Source organism: Neovison vison, chromosome 1, assembly GCF_020171115.1.
Source record: "Neovison vison isolate M4711 chromosome 1, ASM_NN_V1, whole genome shotgun sequence".
NCBI classification, from domain to species: domain Eukaryota; kingdom Metazoa; phylum Chordata; class Mammalia; order Carnivora; family Mustelidae; genus Neogale; species Neogale vison.
Window position 1 is genome coordinate 217,403,956 of NC_058091.1, and position 9,737 is coordinate 217,413,692.

General features: G+C 50.6%; 1 protein-coding gene across 2 annotated transcripts; it reads right to left on the bottom strand.

Annotated features, from left to right (window-relative positions):
• Positions 1–214: 214 nt before the first annotated feature.
• On the bottom strand, positions 215–9,486 carry TMEM171 (transmembrane protein 171). Of its 2 annotated transcripts, none has more exons than XM_044267336.1 (4): positions 9,416–9,486; positions 5,751–6,457; positions 1,772–1,913; positions 215–496 (listed from the first exon to the last, which is right to left on the bottom strand). In XM_044267336.1, exons 2-4 carry the CDS (start codon positions 6,385–6,387, stop codon positions 298–300), a joined length of 978 nt encoding a protein of 325 aa, XP_044123271.1. In that variant the 5' UTR covers positions 6,388–6,457; positions 9,416–9,486; the 3' UTR covers positions 215–297. The 2 variants fall into 2 exon arrangements, with proteins under 2 accessions (XP_044123271.1, XP_044123281.1); XM_044267346.1 differs by lacking the exon at positions 9,416–9,486 and adding an exon at positions 8,607–8,625.
• Between the last annotated feature and the right edge of the window lie 251 nt (positions 9,487–9,737).

Genomic DNA, 9,737 nt, shown 5'->3' on the forward strand with positions numbered 1-9,737 from the left:
ATTTAGAAGCGCTGTGACCTGGAATAAGTTAAGCAGCCTCTCAGAGCCTTTGTTTCTTCACCCACCACTTCGAATGTAGCAGGTCTCAGTGAAAGAACCGACTATGGGTGGGCTGGAGGCACATGATGTCTCCTGTGGTTCAGAGCACGCTTGATCCAGAGCATTCGCTACTGATGTGGATGCTGCAATGCCAGAGGAGTCAGAACAGAGCTGGTGCCGTCGCATTTTTTTTTTATTAAAAAACAAATTAAATAAAATAGTGATCGATTTATAGAAAATGGAACCGGAGTCCACAGTTCATGGTGGGGAAGGCTCAGAAGATGGAGATGATGTTGTGGTTACCACCATTTCTTTTTCTTCATATCTGGGAGGCAGTTCAGAGAAGAGATGTGGAGTGATTGAGATCTCAGAGGACACAGCAGTCCCAGAAATGGTGTATATAGATTCACGATCTCTCTCGGCGGCCGTGCCTTGGCCCTCAGGAGTTGAAGTCCTTCTAAAAAGGAGGAAGAACAGAAAGGGAAGAGAGGTGAACAGTAACACACCATAAATATGAGGTTCTTTTCAAATGTTGGATTACATGTGTTTAGGAGTATTTAGAAATTACTAAGGAGTAATTTCTTCCCTATTCTGTTTCTTACAGATATGCCTTGATTCCCTTCCTTCTTTAGAGCCAACACATTAAGAGAGTCTCACCCCATTGCTGTTTCCCTTGTCATCGAGAAGACATGACGAGGTAAGAACGTGTCATTGCTGTCCAGAAAGCATACACGCGTGCAGAGTTACTATTCTCTACCTTTCTGTCTTTGGAGACAGCTCACATAAGGGAAACAAACTTACACAAAGAGAAAATTAAATCATAATCCAAAAACGTGAAGGGAGGCAAGAAAGCATACTGGTTCCTGGCATGGGCTCTAGCAAAGGGCAGACCTGCCTCTGAATTGCCACTCTGCTGCTTTCCAGCTGTGTGATCCTGAGTTATCTCACCTCACTGAGCCTTGGTCTCCTCATCTGTAAAACGATGAGTGCCATCTCAGCTACCCAGGAGAATTACACGAGAGAATGTGAGCAAAGCCAGGCTGTGGCACTCAGAAATCACTGTAGCAGCAAGTAGGAGTTTGTTTTAAGTTAACAGACATTTATTTTGGGCTCAGGCAAGCTCATCATTGGAGAAAAGAATACAAAAATTCACTAACAGAATTACGCAAATGTCCAGGACCTTATCTCCCCTTCCTCCAGGCAGGACAATTCCTAAATCCATCTCTGGATCTCTGGCCCACCACCCCATCAACTTCAGATTGAGAGCAGAAGCCCAGCTTGGTTGGGTTGGGGTCACCCAAGTACCTCCATGAGATACTGAAACCCTCTGTACCTGCTGGAGGTCCCCTAGGACCGCCAGGTCTCCCCTGATCTAAAGTGGCAAAGCCTAACAGAGCAGGGGCCCTCCCAAGTCCTGCTCTGGTGCTCAGTCTGGCTAATAATGGGTTAAACATTTGGTGGATCATCCCTGCCAGAAGGCCTAGTGAAGAGGCCTGGAGGAGGCTTCCTATCTAACCACTTTTGTAATTTTTAATGTATGTGCCGCCCAGCATTTCTGAAAGGTCCTCTTAACGTTTAGGCAATAGTTCTGACATCATGTCGGCAAAAAAGATACTCATGCTCCCATGTTTATTCCCGTACCGCAGCCTTAAAGCTAATTTGGCCTGAGTTCAGGCACAGGCCTGAGAAAGTTAAACACGCCTACCCTTGACGTTCAAATGCAAAGCCTTACCCATAGTTAAAAATACTGTAATACGAAGGTGGATTTTCGCTGGGAAGCAAACCATTAGCCCCAGGATTCGGAGTTACTGTAGAAGCTGAAGACTCGGGAAAGTAAGGTGGTGGCGGGGGTGGGAATATTATCACGGCGTCACCTAAGGGAACACAATATTTCATCGAAGACAGATGAGTAATAAATGCAAGCCCATTAGCAGGAGTAAAATAAATTAATGACGTATCTTGCCCATGAATACAAAAGGTCAAACCACCTATGCTAACTCCAGAATTTAAAAGTGGGCCTATCAAATTCACAGAGAGGGAGCATGGAGGTTGCCAGGGGCTGGGGCGAGGCAGGGAGGGGGGATTCGAGTGAGTGTTTATTGGGGGCAGTTTCTCTTTGATGATGACAAACCCCTAGAACTTGAGAGCAGTGATGGTTGCAGAACACGGCAAATGTACTTAGTGTCACTCTCTGCTTAAAAATGCTTAAAGTGTTAAGTTTTATGTCACGTATATCATATCACAGTTTTTTCAAACAGTGCGCCAACATTTTCCTAGTCAGTCTGAGCTCCAGCACTTGCTTTCTTGGGAAGCATTTTCTTTCTTGGGATGCCTCCTTCTGCCGAGCTTCTCTCCTTCGCAACTGGAAATTCTGAATCGCCGACCGTTAGCAGTTTGATAAAGTGCCTGTTCCTTACATGCAGTTTCAGCCTCTGAGCAAAGGACAGGTGAGGGAACAGCGGATGTCTCTGTTACCGTGGTACCTGTGGTATATGCTCTTCTAGAGGCTTTTCTCTCCCAACATTTCACTCAAGCTTTACAAAAGGAAGTCACACTCCAAAATAAGCTTTTTTTTTTTTCCTTTTCCTTTTTGCATTTCCGTTGCTGCTGTTCTCTCCAGAACACAGCCCACATTTTGGGGAGGAGAAAGAGACACCAGATACAAGCTCTCATTTGGACTCCAATTCCAATACCAAACACACCACATGAGCTGCCTAGAACATTCTAGACTTGTGGCAGCACCCCACTCCATAGCAGTTTGAGGGTAGCCTCTGAGGAACTGGCAGCACCAAAGGACAAGGCAGGGAGAATGAAGGAGAGGACTTTAAGTCACAGCAGGGAGGCAGACCATGTGTCCTGGCAGCGGGCATGAGCGGGCGTGTGACCCTCGGCTAGGTAAGCAGCCATCTGTCAATGACCAACTCAGTGAGGCCCTGAGTGAGTGATTTAACCCCCACAGGCCTCAGCTGTCACACTGGGGACTTGCAGGCCAGCCGTAACTGTACCTGCCTCAGAGAACAGGCAGGAGGACGTCAAGCCTGGTGGTTACAACAGTGCTGGTAAGGGACCCACGAAGGTGCTTTCTGCATAAGCCACAGCCAGCCAAGGGCTTGGATTTGCATGTGCACATGTGGGAGGAAACCCTCCAGCTGGCAGCCCCTCTCCTGGCTGCCTCAGTGGCTCCCAAGAAGATGTGTTAACCCTTTCTCTCCTGCAAGCGCATGGCAGTGAAGGTTTAAGACAGACATTGCTCACCTAAACTTGATAACGTCTACTGGTTATCTTGGGCTTCTCGTTTAATTTTTTTTCACAGGTCTGGGTAGGTTAGAGGAAGTAAGGTCGACTGTTTACTTTAATTACACAGTGTAGAACAAAGGAGCTGGGAATAAGCCTCCAGAGCAGGCCAGTCACCTGTCCAATGCAAACAAGGAAGTGCTCAGGGTCACCACCTGTCTGGGAGGCTTGTCCAAGCCTCTGCCCATCAGTTCCTGCCCTCCCAAGCCTTGCGACCTGCTCTCCCTAAAAGCAGTCCCATCCCCCCTCAGTTGCCCATTCACTATATCCTGAAGGACTCGATGTCCTCTGAGTTGACAGCAGACATCCCTCAAGGGAGAGCTATCTCATTCCTGCCTAGGTGTCCAGGATCCTGCACTGGGTGGGCCCAGGGTGGTGACAGCACACGTCTGGGGAAGAGGGGCTTCCAATCTAGGAACAACTGAATTCTGGGACTTCACCAAGAACTGCCTCTCATGATCCCAATCCCTCGTAAGGCAGAACTGACCATTGATAGACAATGTCTCAATTCTTATCAATTAGCCTGAAAGGCACGTTTCCTGAAAATTTCAACCCTATCCCATAATATCAAAGGAAAGAACAACAAGGAGTTAGGCTGCCAGACTTTCACAGGTTCGATGGAACTTAAAGGGTTAAGCGGAAGAGATTTTAGGATGGAGGATGGAGTCCCAACATCAGGATGAGCACCCTCCTCCCCAACCCGGGAGTCACTATGTCCCAACACCAACCGCCCTGCTTTCTGCTGCCACCCAATTCCAGCCATCAGGAGGGAGGCTGGGCCCCAGAGTTCCCCTGATAGGACACCCGAAGAACACACGTTGAAATGCTCCCAACTCTGCGGAACACTATAAGCGTCAAAAAAGTACATTTACTTGTCCCCACTGTGTTCCCCAAAAGGACTGAACACACCTATAACACAGGGCAAGCCCTTTGGTTAGGTAACAGCTAACCCACAGCACTTGGGGAAGGATGAAACCAGCAGGAACAGAGTTACAGCCACCTGCCCAGAGGGGCTCTGTGGGGACTGGAGTTCATACGTGCCCCTGCCTGGGTTTGAGGCCTGGCTCTGCCCTTGTTAGTCTGTACTCTCCCTGTGCCTCAGTTTCTTCACCCTCACATGGAGATACTAAGAGTATCTCATTGGGTTGTCGCAGGTGTGAACAACTTGGACAGAGTAGGCCCTTGTAGGGCATTGCATGGGTATCTGGCCCTGGAATGAGCCCTGTATCTGTGCTAGCTCTTATTACTGTATAACTAATATCGGTGTGGTCACCGCAAATATATAACCACACAAATAGTAGCATGGGAGTTTCAACTGCGGTTCCAGGATCGGTGTGTAAACCCCTCTGCCCTTGCTCACTGAGGGCGGGGCTGGCGGTACAGGGACCTCCCCCAGAGAGTAGTGCTCCCTCCGGCAGACAGCCCCAACCAGGAGAAACCTCTCATTCCCCGACTCTCTTCCCTCAGGCGTTTCTGCCCCATAATGCTCTATGCCTAGCCTTTTAGATGTCATGGCTATGGCTTCAGCTTTACCTTTTCAAAAGGAGCAGACTGGGGGAAAAAAAGGGATTTTCAAAAACAAGCATCAGTGGGGTTTCTCTGTGGTTGTGTGAAACTGAGGCCCCAGCTACTGATGTTATGCTCTAGGGGGCCTGACCCCAGGAAATCGTCATCCATCTCTTCCACAGAACCCAGAGACCCAAAAGTCATCTCTCGACATGCAATGGGGGAGAGAAGTGACAGGTGCGATCATGTTTCATCGCTGTCTGGGTCACTATTTCCAAACTTTGCCTCCACCCTGAAGCCAAGGATGAAGTTACAGAAAGTGGAGAACGATGTGAGAAATGGTGTGGAAAGCCCCCTCAAAACACAGAAGATCGAGGGACTTGGGGCAAACAGAATCCTAGAATTGTTAGTGCTAGAAGGGATCTTAGCAACGCAATGCTCATTTTATAGATACATATACTGGAGCCTAGAAGGGGTTAAGGACTTACGACGGACAGCCAGCCAGTGACAGCCAGGGATGAGAATCTACGTGTTCAACACAGTGCCCTAGCTTTCAATGTCACTTGGCTGGTCTCTAACATGACAGAAAGCTCCCAGGCTGTGCTAGCAATTTCTCTCACCTTCCTCTTAATTTGCTCTGTGACCTCAGTCAAGATCATGACTTATTATCCCAAAGCTTATGCTCAATCACAAAGAATTTCTGGGAGGAGATGATGTGCACAAGGATTCTTACAGGGCTTAGCAAGCAGCAGCACCATGTGCATGTGTGCATGCATGTGTGCACACATGCGCATGTGCATGTGTGTGTAAGAGCGAAAAGGGAATCTAGGCCAGGCCCAAAGATAACCCAGCGGAGCCCTGAAGCCAAAGCCACTGCAATGTGAGTGTGCCCAGGAATGACAACCACATACCTACAGTGACCTGGACAGGCTCCATGCTCTGCGTCTGTCTGTCTTCACTTTCAGAGGCATCCTGGCCCTCATTCAAGTTGTTTCTCTTAACGTGGGCCACCACAAAGAAACACAGTCCCATGAGTACAATCAAGGGCCCCATGATCTGCAGGGACAGGAATCCACAGATCTGGGGCTCCATGTCAGCCGTGTCTGTCTCGTTCAGCGGTTCCTGTGCCCAGTCTGAGCCACACCCGGGGACCCAGATGCCCAGTATGCTGACGAGCATGCCACTCGTCAAGAACAGAAACCCAAAGATGAGGCACTGGGCAAACTGGCGGCTCTCTCCACAGATGAAGGCCCGGTCGGGGTCCACCTGCCGGCCCCGCAGGCGCCCCTCCCGGAGCTGAAGTCGTGCCCTCGAGCGGGCCAGGATCACAGCCCCGAGCCCGACCGCGGCACAGGCAGGCCCAGCGACCTTCAGCACCAGGCTGCAGTCTGGGAAGATTTTGTATTCGCAGGCCTGGAACCCGAAGATGGAGAGCAGGACTCCCACACATAGCAGGATGGCACCAAAGACGAAAAGGAAGAAAATGAGCTTGCTGACACGCCTGTCTCGCCGGTCCCCATCTGAGTCAGCAGCAGCTACAGGAGACATGGCCGGAAGAAGCCCCTTCCCCCTGAACCAGGCAGGATGGATTTCCTTCCCTCCAATGGTTTCAACAGCTCTGAAAATACAACCGAACATCAAATTAAAGTGGGCACAGGTGTCCCGGACCCGCCCTGGCCATTTCAGAAATCACTCTAGGATGAAATCATAGGGAATAGAACTTGGTGCAAGTGATACACTGTGGAACAATGAGCTGGTTTATGAGTCAGAAGCACTGGCATTCAGAAACTCCTGAATGTGTAATTTTATGAAGATAGTAGAGAAGAGGAAATGCAATTACCATGCACCTAAGAGTATCTTTTAAAAAACAAAACCCATACAAGAGAAGTAACTGGGTGTGGCTTTTCCTGTTATGAGTCTTACAAACTTACTTCCCCGGCAAAACAACACAAAGCAAAACAAACCCCAAAACAGTGGTGGGTAAAGGAAGAACTACAGGGATTATTTCTGATTTACAGACATCCCATTTTTCATCACAGCTGCTCTGAGCATTTCCGAGTCCATACATTTTCGTTCAGTAACTAACTTTCCATTTCCTATTTTAGACTGCGGCAACCTTCCATTCTCCCGCTTTCTTCCAAGGCTAGGACACCTGCAGGAGGCGCAATTCAGCCCTTTCCACTGAAGGGGAAGGCAGTTCAGGAACACAGTGACTTTGGGGGATTTCAAGTTAACTCTGTAAAAATGTGATTCTTCAGTTCTCACATGGGCACTGGAACTCCAGGGCCCAGCTGACTGGGCCGGGGTAACCCAGGGGAGTCTGGAACAGGTCAGGCAAAGCCTTCCTCCCAGGTGTGCAGGCGGTCTGTCACGCACCCTCCTCCAAGGTGCCTTTCACTTTCACAAGAAGGTTTAGGCTTAGTTAAAAATAAGCAGCTGATAAAATCACCAGTTACAAAGCACACAACAGCAACAGATCTTGACTTTGAACGGAGAGTGTAAGTGAGATCAAGTGGGAAAGCACCTCCCCCAAGATCACCCAAGCCCTGAGCTGATATCATCGAGTATTAAGTGGACCCAAATCAGTTGTTAATAACTGTCTACTGTATGCAAATTGACTTTATTATCTTAGTTATCTTGTCTTACTCTCACGAGTGGGGTATTTTACCAGGACACTTCAAGTTGGGGCAGTGGAAAAGACAACCCAAGTGTGAAGACCATTTTTAGTGGCTCAAGGAAAGAAAACTTAAAATGTTTTGTCCATATGTATCTGTGATCACATGAAGGAGCTCAGAATTGACGCTGTAACCAAGGCCGTCCTGACAAACCCAAGTCACATCCAAGGAGGGTCAGTTTAAGTAAAGAAAACAAATAGCTGGTCTTGTACTAGGAAGTACTTTTCCAGGAAAAAGTGCAATCTAATCAGAAGGAAGTTGGAAAAAGAAGGAAATGTAGGAAGGAAATAAGCTTCCATTTTAAACCTGGACAAATTATATTCATGAAGATGGAATATTCTGAGACAAAGAAAATATTGCAGTGTAAAAAACAGAAATCTGAATCATGTCATCTCTTTTGCTGGTTCCAGAGATAAGGGTGATTCTCTGTTACAAAGTCCTGTCAGGAATTCACTGAATTCCTGGTACCTTCAACTCTGAAGTGAGTCACAAGGCTTCAGATGTCTTAAGGCGAATTCCCCAAATACTAGTATAGTAAAAAGAAGCCAGAAACGGGATCTGTATCCATGGACAAGTAGACTAAACACCTGCCGTATGTACTAATTCCTCATCCATAATAGCAGGTGGGTAGTCAAGTCTGTCTGTCTCCTACATACGTTCACGAACAGACACAAAAACATCTACACTAACAGAAAATTAAACCTTTTCCAAATACCAACCTACATTTAATTTCCCCGAAGCCGTGCTCGCTTCGGCAGCACATATAATAATTTCCCCGAAGCCAAATCTGCCTCTCCACCACTGTTTGCCAAAGGACATTTCCCAATCGCCAGCATCTCACCACGCCCCAGGTTCTGCCCTGTTTGGAGATCTAGGTAAAGCCAGCCCAAAGTCTTTTATGGGAAATCCTTTCGTGGGTGTCAGGGAGCCCAAGGGCAACAACACCCCCCGGCGGCCGGGCTTGCGGCTCCCACCCCCACAGACTCAGCTCCGGATCCTCAGTGCCGGCGCTGCTCGCGACACCAAGCCTTGGCCGCAAAAGCGCCAAGCCCGCACGGGAGTGCGGAGAAGTGCGGGGACCGGAGCGCTCACCTGAGGCTTCGTCCTGCGGGCGCGGTGCGTGCGCCGGCTCGCGTCCCGGAAGCCCGGCGCCGGGCTCGGGGTCGGTGCTCGGCCGGACGGCGCGGGCCGTGGGCACCCGGCGGGGCGCGGCCTCCTGTGGCGGCCCGCACCGCACGCTCCCACCTGCGCGTCCGGGCGCGGAGGGCGGGCCGCCACTGTATTTACAGAAGGAGGCGGTGCCAGAGAGGGCGCGGCGGCGGGGGCACCGCGGGGCAGGGCAGACAGGCGGGAGCTGGCTGCCACCGGGCGCTGCCCTGCGGGGTCGGGGCGCGGCCGTGGGCAACGAGGGGCGGCCTCCGAGCCCAAGGCCGGCAGATACGACCGCTTCGCCCGTGACTGTGCGCGCTAGGAATCCGGGGGAAATGGGCGCCCCCGCCACTTCCCTGGCCCGCATCCGTGCGGGGTAGGGGGTGGCCGGCTGAGGTTCTGCTCTGGGCCGCCCGAACCGCGCGCCGCGCGCGGGCCGAGATCCAGGCAGCAGGAAAGGAACCGGCTCCTTTGAGTACTCAGGGCCCAGAGCTGGGGCGGGGGAAGCGCCTGCACTCCTTTCCGATGTGGCGGTGGCCCAGGCAGGATGGGGCCCCGCGTTCCTGAGACCTCGCTCTGGTCTGGGACCTGTCTACCTAGCTGCGGGCGGCCCTCCTGCCGCTCCGGAGACCCTGACTGCGGTCACTGGGGCGAGTCCCTCGCTGCCAGCTCCCCATCCGCGACGGCGTTAAGGAGACACCAGGTCACTGAAACGTGTGCTCTATTTAGAATGTGAGACAAATCCTCCATACCTGAGCCATTCAGGCGTGAGGTCCTCGCTCCAAGACTGAAGCAGGCCCTCGGCAGGTCAGCTCTGTCCTTTCTGCACTCACACGTCTGCTCTTTGCCATAGAACCCCTCTTCCTGCTCTTAATTGTTAATGGTCAGCAGCAATTAAAATGGTAACTTTCCCTGCCCTTGAACCAGGAGTTTCAGGATGGGTTTGCCAATCTGGGTACTATTTGTAACCTGCCTTGGGACACGTGACTCGGGACCCAACTATGCCAGTTTCCACCCCAGAGGTCAGGGCACTGTGGAAGGTGAGTCAAGGGCTCAGCCCAAATATAGTTGTGT

Excerpts from the sequence above, each read along its gene's own strand:
- TMEM171 (XM_044267336.1), bottom strand. The coding sequence starts at position 6,387 with ATGTCTCCTGTAGCTGCTGCTGACTCAGATGGGGACCGGCGAGACAGG. Across the intron at positions 1,914-5,750 it reads GCCTGTCCAGGTCACTGTAG|GTGACGCCGTGATAATATTC; the intron begins GTATGTGGTTGT and ends GTGTTCCCTTAG. Across the intron at positions 497-1,771 it reads TACAGTATTTTTAACTATGG|AAGGACTTCAACTCCTGAGG; the intron begins GTAAGGCTTTGC and ends CCTCCTTTTTAG.